The 25,532-nt window shown below is 43.4% G+C and overlaps 1 protein-coding gene across 2 annotated transcripts in view; it reads right to left on the bottom strand.

Moving 5' to 3' along the window:
- The window catches only part of GALNT10 (polypeptide N-acetylgalactosaminyltransferase 10), a 76,110-nt gene extending 53,574 nt beyond the window's left edge, over window positions 1–22,536 (bottom strand). The window contains exons 1-2 of one of the 2 annotated variants that reach the window (XM_062502041.1): window positions 22,436–22,536; window positions 2,594–2,621 (exon numbers count right to left, since the gene is read on the bottom strand). In XM_062502041.1, the coding sequence (XP_062358025.1) occupies window positions 2,594–2,621; window positions 22,436–22,536 (129 nt within the window). Of the gene's footprint in view, window positions 1–2,593; window positions 2,622–22,365 lie in introns of both variants that reach the window. The other variant, XM_062502040.1, reaches the window with a different exon arrangement.
- Between the last annotated feature and the right edge of the window lie 2,996 nt (window positions 22,537–25,532).

The raw sequence follows: 25,532 nt of genomic DNA, 5'->3' as shown, positions 1-25,532 counted from the left end.
AGTCAGCCTTGGTATTTCACAGCAAGTCACCAACCAGAGTGGTCTTTCAGATGCATCTAAATTCACTTCACCAAGGAAACCCTTTCACCCCTCCTCAGTATCTGCCTCAGAGAGAAGTGGCTTCTCCCTCAGTACTTCACAGATGACTTCAACCAAACCTATTTTCTTATGCCTCGTGTTACAAAACACTCCAGAGGCGACACAGAAAGTGAACTAGTCTTTTTTTATTTCTAAGAACAGCTTTTGAAACTTGAAGTAAGCAAAGAGACTTCGAGATTTAAGTGTCTATATGATGTTCCCAGATTAGGAAATATTTATGCATTTCCATAAATTTACTATTGTGCAAAGAGGCAAGACAAGTTCACAGTCCCAAAAAGCCTAAGACAGAGAAGTTGGCTATTATGAATTATAAAAGCAAAAAGCTCAGATAAATGTCTATGTTTCAGTAATCCCATTTAGGACAGCTGCTCAGAAGAGCCTACGTAGGAATGGATTTTCACAAATTACATTAACAGGAGGGAGGACCATAAAACTTAATGCAATGACAAGATGTCAATCTTGCCAAAAAGTAAAAAGTAACATTCTTAGTACAGGCAATTTAGTGGAATTAGTTTCCAATTTGCATAACAAAACAAAAATCAAGGCTGCTCTGTACTTTCAAGTAAAACTAATCTTAGATTGATAAATCCTGACACTTTAGTCCATGGTCTGAAGTAAATCCCAGCAAATTCTTTGAAGAGGTGAGATAAACAGTCTTTTTGCTCTACAGAGCTGGGCAAAAACATTTTGCTGAATTACACTGCTGTTCTACACTCATCAATTGCCACCTCCCCCTAACTTTCAGGCTTACTAAACCAAGGAGGATAAAAACCTTTTAAAGCAGAAAGTTGCTTCTGTCAGAAGAGAAGGGAAACCTCAGGAATCAATAAATAATGATTAGTAGGTGAGAAATTCCACACATATTTGTCTGCTTAGTACACCCATTTCAACATCTCCAAACAGTTGAATCTAATTCGTTGCTGCAATTTAAGCCACCTTCCCTATATAAAACTTTCAACAGGCATTTGCTTTAGTTTCTGGAACTGCATCAAGCCTCTGTTAACATTTTTATCTCAGTGACAGCCAAACAAGAACCCGATTAAACAGTAACTCCACAGTAACATCATTCTATTTAATCTTCTTTGCAAGCTTCAGAAAGACCATTGCATAAAAAAACCCCAAACAAATAAACCCAAAAACCCCCAAACCAACCCAGTGCTCATGTAGTTATAAAAACCTTCATGACTTAATCCTCTATCCTCTGTAAGAGCTCTCCTGACTGTCTGGAAGAATTCCTGCAGCAGCTCTCATTGCAGTAAGCTGAGCATTTCCTCCAAGAGGAGGAAAGTCTGAAGAAACTACAGTACATGATGAGTGACATGGAAAAATCAAATACTTTAACCTCCAAAATTCCTTTAAGTGCATTTTAAAAAAGCAGCAGTTGTTTCGAACAAGCCAAGATGTTCCACTTAGACCACAGAGGAACCACCCCAAATTCCTTCAAGTTAAATGGAAGCCAACTTTCTCCTAGATTCCATCAAAGGTAGGATCAATTTTCTTTTCCTTAAGAAGATGCAAACCAAAGTTCATAGCTTCTATGGACTTCAGAGTGTTCAGATCAGTCTTCTGTGAGCTGCATAAAAATACTGTGTGCTTTTGACTGATGTTTCAGAAAATAAACTGTGGCTTGTCTTTTAACCAGAAATGTGAGGGATTCAGGCTCTATACACGGTAGAGAAAAAGGACCTCTGAGCATCAGTACGTTCAGACAGCTGCAACTGAGGGGCATGTACTATCTTTGACATTTTTTTTGTCTGATGAGCTAATGGCAAGAAACCAGAGCAAGCTAAAGAGACAGTGCAAATATCCTGGGTGACTGGAGGAAGAAACTTCTCCGTGGCTCAGGTCAGCAACCACTAAGAAAAGATTCACAGTATGAAAAACAACCTTCAATGCATAAATTTTCTTAGTAATATTTTGTATGCCAAGAAAAAATGCCCAACTCAATACATGCAACCAGTAGCTCTGAACTCTGAACTCAGTAGAAGTTCTCATCCTTGCCAAGGATTTTATACATGCATTCGATGATTTTCCAGAGCCACCACACAACTGGCAAGTATCAAACCAAACCTCTGCCTGAATGTTTCATTTGTTATAGCATGTCCATACAAAGACCCATTTTCTACTCCTGTACAAACAGAACCAGACATGAAAACTTCTCCTCTTTGCCAGGCACCAGAGAGAGCCTTTGTTTAGCTGCACAAAAATTCAGTGTAACCAGTTCATACTTAAAAATCAGCGTGCAGCAGTGAATGTTCACTATCCCAGAGCATGGAGAGATTTGCTGGGGGGATTATATCTAAGCAGTTTTAAACACTAATGTGAAATAGCAAAATCCAAATCATTAGACCTGTATTTCCTGGGCTCGGCTCCCACCCAGGGCACTGTGCCACATCCCTCCCAGCAAAGCATGCAGGTCCCTGCTCCAGGACTTACCCATTGATGCTTCCAGCCCTAATCTGCTCTTGGAATTGCTCCCCAGTGCCAGGCAGACCCCAGGGATTCCAGTGAGCACTAGATGGCTTATATTTAAACCAGACCAAGCTGGAGCAAGGCTCTTTAGGGGTAACACAGACAGGCAAGGAGATTCCCTTTGGCCACTCTGTGTGGTACAAACTAGATCCATCATTAACCTTCTGCATATATAATAAGTATATGCCATGTTCTGAAATACATTTTTACCAAAATGGCGCTCTCACACACACAAAAGAAAAAGCTATTGCTAACACTTCAGCAACCCCCATTTTCCTTCAAAACTCTATAAAGATTTTTGACAAGACTCCCAACAAAATTTCAAGTGATCAGGACCACCATTACTTGGTGAACTGCTAACATATGAGCAAGCCCTATCAGATGTAGTGCTTGTCTGGCACATCCCTGCCTGAAGAGGTATTTCTGCTACCCAGGTTTCAGCCTGCAGCCTTTAGTCACTCAGCCTGTCCCCCCAGGACACCACCTTTCTCTCCTGTGTTGACCTGAGAACTGAGAGCTGCACATGGAATCATGTTAATGAGGTGTCCACAGCAAAGCACAGATATTTTCCCACTCTCTCTTAGTATATGGAAAAATGAGTGTGAATGGTTTAAGCAGTGATGAATCAAGCTGTCTGAATTTTGGAAGTCAAGGATATCAAATACAATTCCCATGTCAATATTCATACAGTCCCTCTCCCCCACAAAGCCACACATCTGATATGCAAGCAACATTTTGTATCCCATATGTATGTGAAAATGTCCTTCTGGGTGATTCAAAGGATTCAAAGCTATACAGAAAAGACGAGAAGCACAAAAAAAAAAAAAATTATTAAGTTATAACTATTTACTTTCATCTTGAATAGAGTAAGTGAAATATAACAAAAGCTTCTGCAGTGGAGGGCCATGCCCTGCTCACTGATGCACAAAACATGTTTCCATCTGTTTTAATAAATATGTCCATTTCATTTTTTTGCCTTTATGCTGAATAGCTGTACACCTGTTACCAATTCCAGGTCAGCATTTAGTTACATGCCAAGGTACCCTTCCAAGCACCCACCTTCCAGTATTAGCAGTACAGGGCCAGTAAATAACACCATGCAAGGCCATCTGTGGCAATATTCGTTCCAGCCTCCACATGTGTCTTGACTAACATCTGTGCCTGTCTCACAAAAGAATGTTTTCAGCTAGCAAATCCCCCTGAGAAAGGCAGAAAGTAAATTCTCTCGATACAGACACTGAACATTTAATTCCTAAAACTTTATTTTCAACATTTCCTCAGAATACAGTGTATGTAATATTTAGAGCTGCTGGCTTCTAGGAGATATTTGTCAGAGCCCATTTAGAAGCGATAACATCTAAAACATCTGCAGCTGGTTATAATGCATCAGGAAAATAAAGTTGTCTGGCCTTAGCACCATGCCAGTGTTTAAACAAAAAAAAAAAAATTGAAACCATATGTCTGCTCTTAGTTTAGTCTCAAGTGATCCATATTTCATAAGGTAAGTTGCCATTAATTTTTAAACTCCTATGAGTTGAATTCTACTAATTGGACTTCTTGGGTTTTTATAAAAATGCTTTAAAAAACAACCCCTTAAAATTCCCTGAACTCAGCTGGTTTTGATTGTACCAGTCAAACATCCATAATATTTCTGGTAAGAGGAGAAAGCTCCAGAAGTTACCATAAAAGTGCCATGGCTGAAATACCTCCCTTGGCTTCTCCCCCAGAAATAAGTTTCCTACAACTGTTTTATTCAGCTTATCACCATTATGGGTGCACAAAATGACATCCCTTCCCAAGTAATTTACATTGTGGGTTTTAAATTTAAACTTCATCTCAAATAAATAGTGGCTTACTGCTTCAAAAGAGGTACAAGCGAGCAGGGATTTTAAATCAGTCAGGAACTCAGTTTTGACCCAGGTCTTCCACCCCCTCTGAATGAAAGCCATTCAAACAAGGATTTTCCTGCTGCAAAAGTTCTTGAGCTGCTGTTCCTATGGCCCAACCAGGCACTCCCGAATGTAAAGGCTAAAGCCAGCTCAAACAACTTGCGCTACAGGTAGGCAAAAATGTTCAATTTAAACAGCAAATGTTCAGCACAATTCTGTGGCCTGTGAGCACAGCTCAACATCACTAAGGACATTCCACAGCCAGGTCCAGACCAAGAGAACTGAGAGTGATGGGCTGCAAATGGAAATCCTCTAAACAAAAACACAAATCATGCTCCAGATTGCAGTGAAGTGGTCTAAAAACTATGTAAACCCTCCCCAAAAACCCCATCTTCTCAGTAATTGTTTTGTAGGTCTGAAAGCAGCAACTGTTCACACAGCTGTGACACTGTCTTGTCTTTTAAATGCTCATTTTACCTCTGCTGCCCTGAAGAAAGCACCTCTCACAAACCAGGCACATCTGCAAACACTCTCAAAAACAGAGCAGGAGCAGAAGAGGCAAGACTTGGACTAAAAACCTGACCTCTCTGGGTAAGATGTTTTACAAAGGAATTATCTAGCACAGTGATAGAAGAGGCTGAGCACCATGTATTTCGTGTTCATACCTCCTGGGAAACTTAAGGGAGATAAACAGCCCTGTCAAACTTTGTTATCTTAGGAAAATAAACATTTTTCTCGGCGCTATGGATTAAAGCACTCACTGCCTTCACTGCTTAGACTCTGATTTCAGCGCAAAGTTTGTAAGAGCTGCCTCCCATCCTTCTTTCAGAATACAAAAGACACTTAAAGATTTGTCTTCTGCCTCCACGTGCTCCACAGATGGAGTTTCCCTGTAATGCCTTTGCTGACTGACCCCTCAGCAGGCTTTCACATTACTTTACAGTAATTGCACAGCAAGCACAGACACAGTCATCCATGCCCACTGCTGAACTTTTAATAAGGAAAGATAATTACACAGCTTTTGATACACCAGAATATTGCAGAGCAAACAGAAAACAATTAACATTTCACTTTCTGTAAAAGATTTTGGGATGATGTACATGACAACAGTGCTCTCTATAACTACACATTTGTTTTCAGGCCAAGTTCTAACCTGAAATGCTCTTCCAAATTCCAGTGGGAATTGGAACATCAACTTTATCAGCTCTTTCACACCTGCTGCTCATGGGTCCCAGCAGAAGCAACATAAACTGACAAGGTTCTGATTTGTTACTTTTTTAAACCTTTTGCAACTTCATAGAGCTGAGCAGCAAAATGCCAAAGCCAACTGCAAGCTCAGGAAAACAAGGCACACACCTGTGCACTGACTTTATGTTGGAACCAACAGTCAAGGTTTACTAACACTGGCTGGGTCAAGGGGACACTGATTATCATCTTCCTGCAGAAGTTAACTACACTAGCCATGCCAGGAAAAGGTGACAACTCCACTGAAGCTCCTCCAAACTACCTTCAAAATGCAAGAACATCATCTATGCAGAACTTGAATGTGCAAAGGAGGCAGAACCAGAACTCTCTTACAAACAAGTATTTTAAGCTAAGAACTCCACTGCTACAGAAATCCACTTCCCTTCAATACACAGCCTTTTCAGTTTGATACACACAATATTTCTTGTTGCAGTGTGCCTTTAAAACAGTGAAAGGCTAATTAAAAGCCAGAATAACAGCACTCAATCCATGTCAGTACATATATCTGAAGTCAGGACATGGTTTGGCTTTGAGGCTCTAACCACTATTTTGGTGGCAGAGAACCATCTCATCTCACTGAGCTTGGCAGGGACAGAGCCAGGACAGCACAGCTTCTCCTCCTTTGGCACCTGTCACCTTCAGATCACCTCGGCAACACGCTGAATACTTGCAGCACCACAGCTGGGGGAGCAAACTTGCCATACAGTAATCTATAATCACCCAGTCTTCTAGAAGCAGACTGGGTTCTGCAAAACAAAACAAAAGCATTTAAGATGGCTGTTAGTCTACTGTCTTACACAGCACTACCCGCTCTGACATACCCAGGGATTTTGGAAGTGCCCTCCCAGGCACATGAAACATTTGCTTCCATTACTGCTAAAGAACCACAACCACACAGTTGCAAAATCCTGAAGAGTGACTCAACAGCAGTGTCAGTTCACAAAAGGCAAACTACTGCAAAAACCCCTAATCATTTGTTTATTTGAACTTATCTGTAACCCACAAGCAGCATAATAAATCATAACATCAACTTGGAAAGGAATGTACAGCCAGCTTTCAAAAGACTTCTAGAAAATGCCTGGAACATTTTAATAACTTAATTCTGACTTAGAAAAATCTTCAATTAACAGAGCATTTAGAAAGCATTTTCAGAACAATCTGGAATCCTGTGGAATGTGTCAAGGCCTTCAAGGAAGCCTGCTCTGGCTGAACTGAGATCAGTCATGACTTAAAAAGGGAAAGCAGCAGTCAGAAGCAGGCAGCATCATCCAAACCTGAACACACAACTTATCTGCTGTGTCAGTATCTGCCTCCAGGACTGCCCCTGCCATTCTTTTATCACTGCATTTGAGGAATTTGCCCTGCTTTTCCCACAAAGATGGCATTACCCAAATCACAGTCATGCAGGACTTGACTTACAAGAATTAACTGCTGCTTACTTTTGCACCAGCAAGCCACTGCTAATCTATGCTCCAGCAAAAAAGCAAGTGAATTAGGTCAAGGGAGCTTAGGTGTTGCATAGCACCTTATATCCACAGCTCAGACAGCACTTCCTCACCCATTAGCAAGAGCAGACAAGAGTAAGTCAAGTCCAGATGGCCAAAGGGTCTTTGTCTGGATACCAATGAACTTTCCTTTACTCTTTAAAGAAGGCTTATGTCTTGAAATGCCTTATCAAGTACTTATTTGGAGGAGATTATAACCTGCTGGGTGCTGTTTTGTAACTTCTTTCAACTATAACCTTTCCCCTTCTGGCAATAGAAATGATGACAGGAATAGATGGAGCAGCAAAAGCTAGAGCAGACACCTTCCTGTTTCTGAAAGCTGCCCATCCAACCAGTGCCACTGTTTCTGGATGGTGCCTTACCCTGCAAGATACCAAAACACCTGAGCGCTTACAGTTTGTTATTTTTACACGACAGACATTTCCTTTCAAGGTGCAGACCAGGAGAGAAACCAGAGCTCTTCTGACACATGAAAGCAAGAGAGAGGACACACAGTCAGCACCTCAGAGTGCTGCTTTAGGGCAACCACCTTCTGCACCAGCTGCACATTGACCTGCTGAGCCAGAATGCAGCTCCCACCTTGGAGCTGGGTGGGAGCCTTGGGAGCAAACATTCAACCCCATAGACTTGAAAGATCCCCCCTTGCTGACAGCACAATGAAGAAACTAAGGCCACTCAGGCAATTCCATTAACACAGATTAAGAATTATGTCAAGCACTGTATCAGATCCACTGGATGCCAGCTTCTAGTATACAGCCCATCAGCTTTCCTAGAGTTAGTGCCAAGTGTTTGCCCATTGCAGCCCACTCTGTGTGCTGGGTTTGGGATTAGGATGCTGCCTGAGGAGCAGATGAAGAAATGGATGTTTCTAAATCCCTCTGGAAAGCAGTTCTGCAGTATGTTTGCTAAAGAGCCTGCTTGATGCTTCCACTGTTCTGGCTGCAGATCACAGAAATCTCTTACACACTCACAATGGATCACCCAAGCAATTCCCTAGACCAGTAAGGAGGAAATTTTCATAACAAACCGAAGCCAAAATTACTTTAAACCACAAAGGACACTTAAAACTCAAGGAGATTCAAGAAACTAGGTGATATCTTCGCAAGTGCTGTCTTTCCCTCCCTGCTTTTTCAAATATTTCTTAATCTTTAGATCTTTTGGAGGAGGTTCACTGTTACACAAAGAATTCAGCCTCATTAGGTACTAAGTAGAATTGCTGAAGTCAACATTAAATTCATAAACCCAGACATGCAATTAAAACCTTGGATTACATTTCATTAAATTTTAAGAGTACACTATAACCGATCAGTTTTCAGGGTCCTGTCTGCCAACCAGTCTCTTTTGAGGAGCTACTGAGAGATTTTAGAGGCTTTTGAAGCTTTTCACCCTGATTCCAAACAAGATCCAGGTGCATGACCTGATCTCATTGTTTAAATCCCGACCCTTCTTGCTGACTGCACACAGCACAGAACCAGAGCAGGCTACACACACATTGAATGGTGATGTGTTACCTGCTGCTGTTGTTTAGGAAGCCAGAACAGAATCCTAACTGCATAATCCAGCAGCACTGAGCACAAGCCCAAACTCATTCATGGTAAGGTGACAAAGTCCCTAAGCAGGATGGAAGGAAATTTCCTTTGATATTGTCTTCCACCTCCTGAGCAGAGATCACTGCAGATGATGATCAAGTCCACAGTAACATCATTACACCAAGAGCCACAGCTTTCAACACGCTCCAGCAGAAGAGAAAAAAATCCCAGATTGTACCTGCAGACACAGACAGACACAATGTGAATCCATTATAAATGGATCCAACTTCCACGAGCTTGAAAACATTTTACTGAAGACACCCTGTCACTGTGAAGCTGTGACTCCCAAATGAGGTAAGCTGGTGCTTCTCTTTAAAGTTTAGACCTTTAACAGTTGTAAGGAAACAAAAAGACTAGTTATAATCAAGGTTTCCAAGTCCATTCCTTTCACAGCTCTGACAAACTAAAGAAGAGGAATCTGGATCCATAAATCTCACGCCTGCGCCAGCAGATTCAAGTATGAAGCAATTACAGAACTGAGAGACACCACACATCAAACTGAAAACACCAAGATCTTTAAACACTGGATTCAGTCACCAGTGAAAACCCAGATGTCCCTTTCAGAAATCCATGCAATCCTGGTGACCCAGAACAAAAATCGAATTATTGCCCTGCTGAGAAGATCCTTTTTTTGGTAGAAGTACCAGCAAACAACCCAAATTTTAAGATATTTTCTACAGAGCAACTTTAGGGGAAGAAAAATAAATATATACTTTCAGTGTGGGTTACTTTATGGGAAGCAGTCTTCCTTTGGGTGTTTTACTTTCTCCTTGAAGACTTCTGACTAGGCCTCCTGTGTGCTATAGAAATACAAATCAAATCTCATGAAGCCTTCACTTTTCCCTAAAGGGCCCAAATAATTTAATTCTGTTTTTCTAATTATCTCAAGAGTTATTCAAAAGCAAGAACTTTATAGGGTAGCAAAAATCAGACCTAAAATAGCTTTTAAAAACACTTAAATGAGAGAGGAAACTCTGCAAAAAAAAAAGTCTAAGGTAAATCAAATGTAGTCAGCTCAAGACAATTATTTTATAACTTGCATTTAATTGAATATTGCTTGGCTTCTTGCATTATTTCTTTAAATATTAATAGCCAAATATCTACTTTGCAGCAGCAGCCTAGTTTTGATACCAGCTGCGTAATTCTCTGTAGCAGTCTAAACTATCCTTTTTCTAGTTTTCAGGTATTCTCTAACCTCTTCTGACTTCCCCTAATACACACTGTATTGAGCTGCTCTGACAAAAACACTGCAGGGGGGGAAACAGGCAGTTTTCATAAACAAACACTGCCAAAGTTCAAGTACAGGCATCATTTGTGATAAAGGGAACAGGGCATTTTCATTCTGTTTCCATTTATGTTGAATAGCAAAAATTTTGGAGCACTTCAACATAAGTGACAAGATATGAAAAACAGGGTGAGGCAGCAGAACGTTTTTACAGCACTTGACTGATGACTAACCTGTGATGTCAAGGGCTAAATATACAAGAAACTTGAAAATCACAAGGCTGTGAATCTTGCAGCTCAACTTCCAGCTTTGTGTTTCCCACAGAGGGGTCTGTGTCCTTGAGTGAGGTCTACGGGCACTTTCAGGATCACATTAAAACAACTGGGTATGACAGGCTTTTTCACCTGATTTCTCCAGGTCTTGGTACACAGCTTATGTACAGTGGTGCCTCTTTATTGCACATGAAACACTTGTACCTGTTTGCACGCTCTGGTGCCTGCAAAGAGCACAGATATTTGTTATTTTGCATGCTCAAAGCAGGAAGGCAAGGCCGACTGAGGGCTGTAGCTACTTCACTGCAGCTCTTGAGTAAAAGCTGGCAGTGATCCTATGGAGGGTAGCAGGGCTCCATCCCCTCCTCTTCCCTCCACCCCAGCACTATGGACACAAGCATCCAGAGCCCCACATGGCTCGTGCAGAACTTGGGGGCTGAGAGCTGGGCTGTGACCTCAGCATCCTTCACAAGGTGGTCAGTGCCAAGGATGGCTCTGGGGGGAAGGAGGTGACAAATGCCATCCAAACCCAGACATGAGCACACATCTCACAGGCTTGACTGGCAAGAATCCTGGACCTAGGATGTCAGGTTGGGAGAGACTCAGCTGGTTTCTGAGGATCATTCTCTGCCTCAGCCCTTAAATCCACAAAAAGGGTTGGGTACCAAAGTCTCTCACTTCCTAAGGTTTTCAGTTCACCCTGAGCATACAAATACCTGCATTATATAATATCATAATACAGTGATCAATTCAAAGGGAAAACAGTTTTCTACATGAAGAAGCAATTAAGAGGAACACACAGAGAAAGACAGCAGTCATCCTCTCAGTTAAACCTCAATGATTTGGCAGACAGCATATCAGCTACATATAGATATCCCTAAAAATAACTATTTTCCATTCCTTCCCTCAACCCGACCCATAAACCACTACATTTCTCATATTCTGTCCATTCAGCTTTTTCTTCACACAACCATATTTCTTCCATTTCATCCTGCAGCACTGGTCCCACTAATCACTGACATATGCTCCAGCAGAGTATTTCCTCTGGCATGCTCTAAAAAAAAAAAAAGCACTGTCACCAGAGCAATATAAGTGCTGGCAAATATGGTCTGTCAGGTTTTGTTTTCAAGGACTATAAAAATAGACTTCACTGCATTAGGCTTGAAAACTCATACCCTCTAGAAATAATTTCTAAAACAAGTTTTCACATGACTTGTTATTGTTTTCAAGTATCCAGAGAGAAAATCTGTTCTTTTCTATTTAATTTCACATTTTCAGGTTAAGCCAATATTTGATTTCTTCTACACAACTGACAATTCCCAGCTAATTTATCAGCAACACCAGTGCTCTCTGCTCACATATTCATGACAATTCACAGCTTCTCAGATGCATTTCTACCAGGAGCAGCCTCTTATTATAAAAATATCAGCACTTGAAAAGCTACAAACCATCAGTTGTTTCCACAGCTTGGGCCTTTCACCCAGGGTGACCAGTATTAGTTTATGCTGATAACAGCTTTGGCCAAGATGCACAGAAAAGATGTTGGCACAGGCTGAGGTTCAAGACACTTTTCTTGTGAGTTTCCAATTGCTTTGCCAAGGACTTCTTGTAATCAGCAGACCAAAGTTCCTATTTGCAGAAAACGACAGTACAATGAATGAAAACTTACTATCTTTTATACAGATTTTACACAGATTCTCTGCAGCAGTCAAAATCAAGGACAACACAAGTAGGACTTTCACACATTGCAGATAAGCCTTTTCCTATCTTCCACATCCCCATTAGCAGAGCACACAATTCACAGCTGAAGATCAGAAACAGCGGATCAAGAATCACATTTCCAAAAATCAGCTACAACAGCAACAATGATAACCTGGATAGTTCTCTGGTCTCCATACACATAACCAGATACAATTCTGCCAATTTCTAGATCACAATCCCCCGTCTTCCAATACTTTGCAGATATTTTTGCAGTTTACTTCCATGCCCTTGGTACCAAGCAATCAAAATAATCTTGAGAAACCTCACTCCAAACACTTGAACTGCACCAATAAAACTTATTCACTGCTGTGAATGAGACCTGTGAGCAGATGCTGGTTTTCTGAAGGGAGACTTTTTTCCCCTAGGCTAAATTACTACTTTGAATCAGTTTCCAAAACAGCCACACACATAAAAAAATTAGGCAGCATGCAGCAGCAAGATGTCCATAGGAGTTTTAAATATTTCTGACACAGTAAGCCTGAGAATCAAAGGGAAGTGGAAGCCCAGAGTGTATTTGGTGGATCAGCAAAACCAACATGTGCAGGAGTGGAAAAAAAGTTATTCCTTCTTACTTGGCTATCACACATAAAACACTGGCAACAGGCCACCTGGAAGATAAACAAGAAGACAGAAGATAATCACGGGGTTCATTTCTTTTTGAGATCCTGAATAAGCCTGTAACACAATGGCTAGCATGGACTGACAGGCTAAATTTAAGTGACCTTCTGTAATGGTATAGAAAATTACTTTCTTGCCCAATGAAAGCCTTTTACAACATCATTATGTCTGTATTTATCTTGTTTTTGGGGTTCTGATTTTTTTCAGTGATGGAATATATTTTGCTTGTATTTATCTGAGCTGAAATTACAGTCTCTAAAGAGAGCCACTTCCAAGGAAGCAGAGTTAAGATTAAAGTCAGTCTGAGCAGAAGTGAAGGAGCTGCTTACTCTTTAAAATATCATAAAAACCCCCAGTAAACAAACAAAAAAAGTCTTAGAAGATGCCAGTCCTGGCTGTGGTTATTTTTATACCATACCCTAGATCAAAGTCAGTAAGACTCTTATTTTTCAAAGGAACGTCATACTCTAAGACATCTTTGAAAACTTTAGTCTACGTGTTAAGAACACTCAAACTCTGTTTCACCTGTTTTATTTAACAAGAAACTGCTAGACCCTGTGAACATTTCTTCCTTGGTCTTCATCTGAAGGCTGGGAAACGTTAGGGAAACTCAAGAAAGAAAATAAATTAGTTCTTTGCCATTAGGGAGAAAAATTGTTTCCTTGCTAGAGCGATCAGCTAGGTAAAAGTAACCTCCCAAATGAATCTGAACACAAGTAAAGGCAACTTACAGAAAAATAAGCCTATGTGATCTTCTACTGAGAAAAGACCAAGACTGGATACTGGGGAGTTTTAAATATCAGATCTTCTGAATTATCATAAACAGACAGGGAACAAATTACTTTCCTTTGAAAAGTCACCTTAGCTTGCACTCATAGCTGCAAGCAAAGGATTTCAGGCTTTAGGGATCAAGCAGAGCAGAACTCCTCATAGCAACTTAAGCTTGTAAAGAAAACCCAGACGTTCAGGAGGGCTGAAGCAAGGCAGCTCTGTGAGGAGGAGGGACAGCTGACAGTGTTTACAGGTAAGATCTGGTAAAGTCCCAACATCACAAGACCTTGACTAACAAAGACAAAACTCCAATCTAATCAGATTTTTTGAAAGGGAGCATATTCAAACAAGAAGATTTCATGCATCCAGAAAATTAAAATTCTTGCAGGAGACAGACTGATTTACTCTTATTCTGTGAATCTTTTATGACCAAACAGCTCTACAGCAGGAAGACAGGCCTCATTTACAGGCATCCAAGTTTAAGACACGAGTTCTTTTTGTTTGAAATTTAACCCCTTTGCTGGTCATTATTTCAGTAAACGCCTATTTAAAAAATATTCTGATGTGCCTTTTGGAAGTTTCACTTCAGCAGTCGCCTTGTGATCTGCAACCACAAAGAACAGGACAAGTTGTCTCTTTGAAAGCTACATCAGGGAAAGGTGTCAGGTCACCACTAGATCAGCTACACAAGGCATACACATGAGAAATACACATTAGTGGTGAAGGGAGATGCTTTGATCAGAAATTAGTTACCTCTGGGCAGAAGCAATTCTCAGCCTAACAGGGAAGGAGGTCAGCATTCACCATTTGGAAAGACAGTTTTAAGAAGCTGCTTTCTCTACTTGCATTAATTGAGAAGGAAAGAAGTATTACAGCTGAAAAATTTATAAGAAGTTGAGACTGGAAGACACAGTCATCTTATTTGGTGACATTAAGAGTGAGCTTCTGCACTAAGCTGGGCAGCACAAACACAGTCAAGCCTTGGTAGACTCCATCCTCCTTTCCTTCCTTTGCTTTCTATTTCTGATCAAGGAAAGAATCGAAATGTCCAAATGAGTTATAGGAGTTTGCTTAAAACAGGGTTTCCATTTTAAACCCTCAAGTTCTCTGAATGTACTCGTGAGGGACATGATTTGCAGTAGCTGGCAGCCTGTGTTTCCAGAAAATGACAGGCTGACTAAATAAAACGTTTTTATTCTTGTAAGCTACAGAAGATGTGCCATTAATGGTCATCAGCTTTGGAATGATAGCTTAGCAAAGTGGGAAGGCATGAAGCAGGGTCAGAGGAAACTCCATGAGTGGGATAGAAGAGACTTTGTTTGTAATAAAATCAACAACTTCTCTACTGAAGCAAGTTTCTCCCTTGGATATTGGTTGCACCAGAGCACCACTGATGCTCTCCACTGTAACTGTGGTTTAAAAGCCTTAATTATAGATATAAGCTCTAGGGAGCTCTCTTACAACCTAGAGCTAAGATCACAGAAAATGGAGGAACTGCAAAGGGCAGAGAAGAGAGGTAATTATTTAGAAAGAAAAGCAAATTTAAGAACCAAAATTTGGTAGACCTCCCTTCTTTGAAGCTGCAAGTTAAAGCTTTATCAAGTTTATACAATGAACAATAAGGAGACATATCAAACAACCCATTTCTTGTATTTTAGGGGGTGCAGAGCTGCCAGCAGATCTCAGACAGAGTAGAAGTTACTCTTCTACCCAGGCATTTGAAAAGGAGGGCTGCCTGGCAACTCTTTGTGCTCATATTGATTTACTCATCTGTAGCTTTCTCCAATCGTTTGCCAGACCCTGTAAATCTAACAAAAGAGGCAGAGTCTGACAAGTCAGCCATAATTTGATATCCACTACTACTTATATTCTTAACAAAGCTGTGTAGATAAACACTCCATTCCTTGTTGCCTATCCATCACCTATGCAGGACAACACAAATACAGGAAATACCACCACGGGTGTTGGTTACACTGATAGAAAAGATACCACTGCCACTGAGAGGCCAGGCTTCATGTAGAATAAAGCAGGACCAGTGGCACTTACTGGCTCCCTGAGCTGTAAGAAGTCATGATCTGAAGGGAAAACCACAAGCAGACTTCAAGAGATAACAAAGAATATGAAAGTTTTTCTACCACCACCAAGACAAAAGGCAGTCTGAAAAGCAGAACATGAATTTTTAAACTTAGAAAGTAGGAGCTATTATCCCTGGATTTGGAAGTTAAGCATCACACAGTTACACTCTTGAAAGTGACTCAGGCACCAGAATTTTTTCAGGAGTCTGTGAAACACGACAAACAGATTCACACTATCCCTGAACTGCTAAAAATCCCCACTAACAGCTTTTGGTTCTGCAAACAATCTGAGGCCTGAAGGCAAGATAGAATGTCATTTATACAACTTTCTAGAGGCACAGGAATCCCAGGCCAAGTCATATCTAGAAGGAACATACAAGTGGCCAAACTGCACTAGAACTGACCAAAATCTTTATGTCCAGGGACAGGAGATCAGGTTAAGACAAAGTGCAAATGTCAGGCAGAAAGGCTATTCCTGATCTGATTTCAGAATAGGAACAGAGAGCAAATTAAATTAACAGAAAATAACTATTCCCAATCTAGCTCAGTCTGACTGAAGCAACGTTTAAACAATATTTAAATTAATGACTGTTAAAATAATCATTAATGTCTGCTTGCCATCACAGCAGTTTTTAATCCATTCAGCCTTTCCGGTTTTCTAGACAAGGTGATCCAGAAAAAAAATCTACATTCAGGTCACTTGACCTGAGGGGACCTATTACTAATAAAAAATTTTATATGCACAAAGTCACTTCAGCCACCTCTCTCCCGAGTATACAAAGAACTGTGCATTATTCATACTACTGAACAGAAGCTCTGTTGACTCAGGTTACTCCAGAGTTAACAGGATGGAAGCACGAAGCAGGATGGACACTAGAGAGTGTCCTCTGATGGCAGATATCACAGCAGCTTTGTTTACACGAGCACTTACACCATGCTGAAGTGCTAGGGAGCTTGGCACACTGCAATCCAGTTGAGGTGCACTCCATAAAAACGAACCACTGACAGCTCCACCGAAACCCACTGGATAACAAGCTCGCAAGTTGAAATGGCTGCTTTCAAGGGGAATCAAAAAAAAATTCCTGCAGCACAATTCTTCTTCTACTGATATTTCCAGCATGCAGTGGAATCCCTCCTACAAACTCCAAATGCACCCCACCAGCTCTGCACTTCCCAGAAGGAAGCTGAAGACTGCCTGCCTTTACCTGGCACAGGAAAAGGCTCAAACAAACAGGAGCAGCGTGTGGATTTGTTTTAACACCTGGATACAATTTCCTCAACGTTAGACAGGGTCTGCCCCTGCACAATGTAAGCAAGGTTACAGCTGGCTCTGCGGAAGCAAATATGGAGTGACAGGAAGGTAAACTGCAGTTCTTTATCTTTTTCTAGTGATGCTTGTATTCAAACAGGGAGTGGAAGGTGGCACTATATAACGAAGTCTGGTTCATAACATTTTTCTGCCCGATTTTGCCAACCCTCCTCACTGGTAATAAGTAACTTCCTGATAGTTTTTCAGTCCTCTTAAATCAAATACCTGGCAGTTATCTGCCAGGAAATTTATAACTGTGGTTGCTCTTAAATCAGTTGTCTCTTGCAATTTGATTCATATTCTTTCAGGAAAAACACACAGCTCTGTAGATCACCACATGATTATGGTCTTCACCAGTGACCTAAAGCATAGTCCAGACACCAGGAGCCAAAAAGTTCTGCAGTAGAAATCTTCCTTCCATGAATAAAGGTCAACATAGCAGCAATTAAGTGCATATGGAGCATGTTTGAACAGTGAAACAGAACCACTTTTCCAATAACAGAAAGTGTAATAAACCTTTTATTTTCACATAGCACAGGAGACCTACAATACAGTCCATTTGTTCATTCAGCTCTGTGTTGCCATTACAATGAAGATCACCACAATGAGACCTTGAGTGAAGGCCACTGAAAGCTTCAGTTTCTTTATAAACATGTTTTCAAATTTTACTTTGCACTTTTCAGCTGTGAGATGGTTTAGACACTTCAGCTCACTGTGCCAACCAAAAGTGCAGGGGACACTTACGTAGCTCAGGAAACCCTGCTCGTTTCACAAGCACACTCACTGAAATGATAAACTTTAGAGTAGCCCACATTCAATCAGCCACTCTTAAATTAAAACAGGCTTGTTCAGCTGTAGCACTTGCACTCCAGTCCTTAGATGCCAATTGTTTTACACTATACTTACAGAAATAAGCTTTTCAAAGTTTCACTTTACATCAGCTGATGAGTGCCTGGCAAACACAGCCGCCAACACAGCAGTGCACAAGAGGTCTGCAAGGAGCCAGGCCCCAGACAGCAGCAGCAGCAAGGTCTAGGACACGACCAGTCTATCTGCAGAGGAATCTGCCTGTGAAGTACAGCAAGCTGGTTGTCCAACTTCCTTCTTGCTGGCAGAGAGAAGGAAACGTTTTCCTTGAATTTTTTCAGAGCCCTTCTCCTCCCTCTCTAGCCCTGAGCCTGCTGTTTAACAAACACCCTCTTCCTTATCAGCTTTTGCCAACCACACCACGACTGCTGACAGAGCTTGACAACCTCCCAGCTGCCCCCAGGTCAGAACAGCAAAGCCTGTCCCCTTCCTCAGCTGAGGACATGAGCAGCAGCAGCCTGGAAGGCAGAGCAGCATCGCTCCCCATTCAGATCATCACCAGGGCTGCATCTGCAGCCACGCTGGCTGGAAACTTCAGGCACTAAAGCCAAAGTTTGTGGCCCCAAACTTTGCAATAGCAGCATCCTCCCAAGGCATTCTTCAATCCCGAGTTTGCAGTTGGTTTCTCATGGCCGAGGAAGCAGCAGGAGGGTGTACCCCACATCGCTCCAGCCGGCCGGCAGCAGAGGGCACCACACAATCAGCGATGTGATTTATACACTTCCATCATGCTCCCGAGTTAATTTATAGAGCACAAATTACTGCTACAACGAGCTACAGGGCGACTCCATAAAGCATTCATCATATCAGATAAAAACGCACTGCCACGAAAGGCAGCTAATTTGCTACAGTGCTTTTAGCCAGCAATTCAAAGAAAAACCTTCAAGCTTAGTATCTCTCCGAGCTCAAATGCCACATTCCCAGAACAGCAGGTTTCACACAGAGTGCAGATCTCCAGCCCGACCACAGAAGTGCAGAGCAGTAGCTCTGCAGAGCTTTGGAAGCCACATAAATACTTGCATTAGCCCAAGCATAAACCATCAGCCCACAGCCTAACTCATCCCGGGTTTACACACTGCAAAGCTACATCCACATCAATTAAACATTTCGGCTGAGGATGCTCAGCAGCCTCTGAGGCAGACAGCAGAGATCCAGGAGACAAAAGGAATAGCTGCATTCCTTTTGCTTCTTCCTACCCCCACACCCACAGATCGTATGTTTTTACTTATTGAATAGTTGTTAAAAAAAGAAAAAGATGAATCTACAGAAAAGTCAATCTGCATTCTGTGAGCACACCGAGACACACGTAGTGATGAGCAAACAGTACAGTCACGAAGTCAAAGCAGCTTCTGAGCTGTCAGCAGAAACACTTCAGTACCACGATGCCACCATCCATCCCCATTTACAGCCAGACCTGTTACACACCCCAGGAAAAAAGGACTTCCCAGATCATCTCCTCTGCCGAGCCACTGTACAGTGACAGAGGCCACTTCTGAGCACACAGCAGTTAAGCGAGGACTAACTCAAAGCTTCAGCTTTTCTAAGGAGATCTGCAGCACGACCTTGAGGCCAAGACCTTGATGACTTCCCTCCATCTCTCCTCTGTGGAGTGAGAAACACCCACAGAGCTGCAAACAAACCCAAAGGCAGAAGGAAAGAACAGAAACCTCACCCTCCTTTTATTAAAGCAAGACACTATTTTCAGCCACCATAATGTTTCCCCTGAACATGTAAATACAGAAGCAATTAGCTGCCTAGGCACTTCCACAGAAACAGTTTAGAATAATCTTTCCTAGAATATATTTACATCGCTTCTGATTGCTTAATTTTCTGACACATTTGTTTCAGGCACTTGAAAGATTAAATAAAACCAAATCACCTATAGTGATGTATATCGCCATATTACTGGAGGTAACATGCAGCACAGACAAGAACTCCTGGGTGGTTTTGAACTTCATAATTTTAGCATCATAACAAGGTTCTAGGAATTGTTTTATAACTTTAATTCAGCTGTTTCTTAAAACCTTTCCCCCCACCTTCTGCTATTACTCTGAGGGATAAAATTACTGACTGAAACAGCAGACACCATTTAAAGACAAAGAATGAGCCTGGACAGAGATTTCATTGAAAAGCTCAATTCTGAAGTACATAGGAAATGTCCTAATTCAAAGATTAGCCTGCACAAAAAGGCAAATTAAAGCCAGAAACAGAAGAAAATATTTTCTGACTGCTCTGAATATATTTTTTCATTATATTCTCTCCTATCATCTGGAGATTTTGTATTAAGAAGTCAGCTCTTCTGAACAGCTTCAGGAACAAGCACACAAACAGCATATCCATTTACAAACTGGAAGTTTATTAAGTACAAAACCCATGAAAGCTTATTGGGACCAAGGAAAAGAGGCTGGAACCATTGATTGTGAGGATGCCGAAAAAAACTCTCTGCAGTCAGCCAGCAGATACCTCTATGACAACAGTAAAACAAACCCACACAACTAAACTGAAAAACAAAATTACATTTGAGTTGTTTTTATTCTGCTTCATCTGAAATTATTTTTACCAAGACAGCCTGTTGTCCTTTAGGCTATGTTTTCCCTTGCTCAGTGTAACTGGAGCTATCATTGCAGGGCCAAATCATTCAAAAAATAAGCACATGACACAAATATATCTTCGCTCATAGACCCCCTGCAGCCCATAACTCCACATTAATTAGACTGGAAGATGGAGCCTTCAGCCTAAAACCCAGCAACTCTTATTTACACAAGTGCAGAGAGGTTTTACTGTGAATTTTCCTGCAAGCTGCACAGGCGTTTCCTGCCTAGCTCCACACACCATAAAAACAAAAGCAGATCTCAAATCACTGACAGCTGCCATACTTTACAGAGACATAAAGAAAAATGGAGCAGGCATTGTGTAGCTCAGGATACCTCATTGTGTAGCTCATGGGCAGCTCAGGATACCTCAACACCGAGAACATTGCAAGGACACAGAAATCAGCAGAGATACTGCCTGGCTTACACCTACCCAAAGCCTACAGTACAAGGACAGTTTTGGAAGACCAAAAGCATGAAAGCCAACTTGTCACTTTGAAGCCTCCTAAGACTAGTTATCAACTTTCTCCTCGTTACCTCTGGAGGACACCCGATTTTAGAAGGTCTTCAATTCACCCTAACACCACACCAAATGAAGCTATGGAGCAGGGCTTGATTTTCACCAGTCATGCAAAATAGATTCCCTGCATCCCACAGAAATACAAGCATAAGGCAGTAACATCAGGAACTCCAGGCATGTAATGATCACTGTGTGATCACATCAAAAAGACTTCTGTGCAGATTTAAGGATCTGCTGCAAATTTATGTTTTATGACAGACAACAGCTGATCCCTTTCCCCAACAGCATGGGACACAAGCATGGTTATGACCAGACCTACACTAAAAAGCTTGTATTCAAAAAGCATTTATTGGAGGAAAGAAGAGCTCAGTCCCAGTTTGAGTACAGCTCTTTGAGAGCCTTCTCTCCCTCAGAGCAGAAATTGTCACAGCAGGTTTCTCCACCTTTACGGTGCAGTTACAGCAGGAAGTCTCCAAGGAGGGAGAGATTTAGACAACTAAGAGTTTTAAGTGGTTTTGAACAAGCAGAGCCTTTTAGAGTGGCAGCTGAACTGATAGTTACACAATGACATTTCAAGCTTTCAAGTCCCAATCATTCTTAATGGCACAAAGCTAAACCCAGAAGGGGACACAGCAATTACACAGCCCAAAGTAAGTGCAGCTAAACTGTGCTTCCAAACGTCTGATTTGGATGATCCAGCCTTCCTGACTCACACACTACACTGACAGGTTTGGCTGTTAAATTTACTACTACACCAATGGGATAAGAAAGGAACGCAGCCATGTATTGCAACATCCTCAGGCCACATATCCGGCGGGCATCCTCTGCCTCTCAGGATGAGTTATCCGCTTCTCTTTTCCCAAAGGAGCATCACTGCACTGACATAATCCTCCAGCTCCAGCTGGTACTCTCTGCTAGCCCTCGCCCTAAGCTCTGCGGGGACGCAGAGTAACAGGTGATGTTTGCTTCTCACACCTTGCAAGGCAGGTAAAGAGAAATAGCACGGAGGCACACCCTTGGGAAACGGAACTGCCGCTCTTTGCTGTGCACGGATGGGACGAGCTCCCCTTCCTCGCTCCTCGGCGCAAGAAGCAAAGACCTTGCTGGATTCCCTTACCACACTCAGCCAAATAAAAAAGGCAAGGAGACCCTCCCGTCCCCGCACCAGTGAATTGCCGAGAAAGTACTCGCGCTGCCTTCCAACGCAGGCACAGGATACATAAAACAGCTCCTTCCCCGGGGACACAGGAGCCCACCCCGGCTTCCCTCCCTCGCCCTACTCCTATAGGGGCGGCTGCCGCTTCTCCCCCCCCTCCCGCACCGAGTGCCCCTCGGTGATGGGGAGGGGTCGCGCCCAGCCCCGCACGACAGCGGGGAGCCCCCCTACCCAGCGGCTGCCACAGGACCCCCCCGACCCTCACCCAGCGGCTGCCACAGGACCCCCCCCCGACCCTCACCCAGCGGCTCCCACAGGACTCCCCGCCCAACCTTCACCAAGCGCCCCCCTCGGCACACCCGGGGCTGCTCAGCCTCCCCAGCCCCGGCACTCACCGGCGCCTCGCCCGCAGCTGCCCCCGCGGCGGCGGCCGCCCCGTCCCCGCCGGCCGCGCCGCCGCCCTCCAGCTGCCGCTCGCGGTAAAGGGACCAGAGCCCCACGTTGGGCAAGAAGACGAGGGCGGCCAGCGCCAGCCCCACCGCCTGCAGCAGCCGCTTCTGCTTCCGCCGCATCGGAGCGGCTGCCGGGAGCGGGCTGAGCAGCGGGATGGGGACGAGAAGCCGGGGGCTGAAGAGGGAGCGCGGTCCGGCCGCCCCCGCCGCGCTCCCGGAGCGCAACTTTCGCCCGCGCTCGGCGGCGGCGCCGGGCGGCAACTCCGGCACTTCCGCTCCGCTCGCGCGGGGGGCTTGGCCTCGGAGACCCCGCCCACCGCCCGGGGAGGCCCCGCCCCCGCTCCCCGCTAATTACCCCCCGCTAATGACTCCCCGCTAATGACTCCCCGCTAATGACTCCCCGCTAATGACTCCCCGCTAATGACTCCCCGCTAATGACTCTCTAGGAACCGCGCTCCAAGGATGCCGCGGCACGGCGGGGTGTCTGGGCGGGCGCCGCCGGAGCGGGATTCGAACCGGCCGTGGTTGGGGTGGGGAGTCAAGGTGGCTAATTGGTTTAGAACCCCTTAATTGGGGAGGGACCCCTTAAATGGGAGCGGGGTCGGGAGGAGTAGAACAGTCTGGAGCTTAAGGGCTGTAGATGGTTCCCCGAAGGAGTAAAGGACTACAAGGGTGGTCTCCAAAGGGATGGAGTGCGCTCCACGGGCACACAATAACCGGGGACACGCCAGTCTCTGCCATGGTTGGAGATGCCATCGCCAGCCTCACCAACAGGCAGGACCGCTCCAAATCCGTCCCCATCCGAGGTTCGCATTAAAAAAAAACAGTGCTGTTTAATCGGATAGCAATTAAGCGGCTTCAACTATAACTCATACGTATAATTGAGAGACCCAGGACAGTGTTTGAAGGGTGGTTTTTTTTTTTTGTTTGGTTTTTTTTTTGTTTTTTTTTTTTTTCCCTAAAAACCCACGAAAACAATGGCGACACAGCTTTCCCAAAAATGGGGAGCGGATCCGTTTCCTCAATGAAGAGCGCGCAGGAAGATGCTCTGCCAGCACAGCAGCCGTGAGTGAGGCTCGGCTGTGTCAATAGCAAAGCTGTGACAATTCGGTGTCCTGCTGGGCGCTGGTAAAATAAATATTAGTTCTCTTCCAAGGCAACCCCCCGCAGGGAAATACCTAATTTCCTGGAGCAACGACGAAAAGTGTACGGAAAACACTATGCACCCCAGCATTTGCAGCTCTTGCCACCCTCGCCCCACACCAGCAAGTGGATTTAAACTTAAATAAACTTCCACAACCCACTAGATGGCATCTTCCAGCAGATTTCAGCGCCTGCCGCGAGAGCCAAATTATCGAGGAAAGCATTTAATTTAGAGAGCAGGTTAGAGCTCCTAAGTCTAAGTACATGTTAAGGTAGCTTGTACTTTCATTTTAATTATCGATGAGAATTTGTCGCCAGCTGATTTCTTTACCAGAAGTGTTAACGCTTCCATTGTTTCTCCGTGGGTGGAGAAGATACCGACCCGTGAAATCTCTTCACTCCTGCCTTTAGAGCAAAGCATATTCCCTTTATCATCTCTGAATCACCTCCGGCAGTGCAGAGACTTGGGCTGCTCCTGAATAATGCATAGCCACTAAAACTGTACAACAATAAAGCTACATATACGTTACCTGGTACTGTGAGAATCCAGGCTGGAAAGCTACAATACCTCTGATTTAATGCTGCAGTGCTAGTGTGCTGCCATATGGACCTTTATAATAACATCCACATCCCCTTGCCTCTGCAAGAGCTCTTTGAAAAGTGGCTGTGAAATAGCAGGAGGTTTCGTGGGGATGCACACAGGCTCACAGGCTGCCCTTGGCAGAACATCCTCATTTATATAAAGAAATGACAGCCACAAAGTTTGAGAGTTAATTAAAACAAAGCCACTAGCTGGCTTGACATATGTTTAAATTTAGGATTGTGAGCCTGCTCGCTAAATTAAATGTTTGCTTCATAAATTGGCTTCAGCAGAGTTGCACAAGTCTTAACTGGCAACAGATTATGGCTGGTGCTGTAGGTAGATTAGTATTTTGTATATGTGAGAGCATCCTGAATGATCAAACCCTCTGAAGAGCCTCATAGGAATTGAAGTCTGGCTGCTCCTCAGTGATCACTCTGGAAATGGATGTTCCAGGTCTTCCGTTTCGGCTTTAAGAGGGAGTGAGTCCTGTTGGGCTTACCAATTAAAATAATTTATACTCCATGCAGCTTCCTCGGTCCCAAATAAATAGATATTTCTTCAGTAAAGATAGAGCATGTCTCCCTCTCCTCTTTCTCCTGAAGTGTTTTGGTGGAGACAGAGCTCTGATTTTGGCCTGTTGGATGCAATGCCTTGGGGATTGATCAGGTACATGCAAAATAAACATGGATTTACATTTCTGAGAAAGGAGAAAGCCTGTGGCTGTTAAGCCTCTAACTGGAAAGGGAAATGGTGTACCTTCCCCAGGCATCTTTTCAAAACAAATATAGGATAAATTAATAGCAGCTCAATCCCCATCTGGAAGCTCTCTTTGCTAGCAAGCTGGGTTGCCTGGTTTGCAGCTCGTGTGCTGAGCTGCTTCAGGGCAGAGTGCAGCAAAAGTGGGTAACAGCATCATGAAAATTAAAAGCCTTGATGAAGGATAAGGAGCAGGGTTGACCAGAGGGACTTGGTCAGCAGATGCTGGGAAAGGGCAGGAGAGCATTGAAAAATGCTAATGGGAGTGGATGTGACAGGAGTTCCTGGGATAAAGCCCACAGATGGCATGACAGCATGGAGACGAGATGGCACAGACTTGGGGAATCAGTGCTCTCCTGCCTTCTGGTGTCCTCTGACTGCAGCTCCTCAGGGCAAGGACTGACTCATGTGAAGGGCTGCATTTCGACCTTGGAACTCCTGCAGGGGTGGCTAATGGAAAGCAGGGAGTCCTTTGGATCCCTGTGGATGAGGCGAATGGTTATGGGATCGCCCCTCTCCTGCTACATGGTCATAAGTGAGACAAGAGCTGGCTTTCCGTTCTCCCACTGCTGTGCCAGCCTCACAGCATGGGTTAGGGGGAGAAAACACTGCCAGAGGTATGGCATATCTGCAA

This window comes from Cinclus cinclus, chromosome 14 (genome assembly GCF_963662255.1).
Source record: "Cinclus cinclus chromosome 14, bCinCin1.1, whole genome shotgun sequence".
Taxonomy (NCBI): Eukaryota; Metazoa; Chordata; class Aves; order Passeriformes; family Cinclidae; genus Cinclus; species Cinclus cinclus.
Note: the sequence above shows the minus strand (reverse complement) of the source record. Positions and strands in the feature narration are given on the sequence as shown.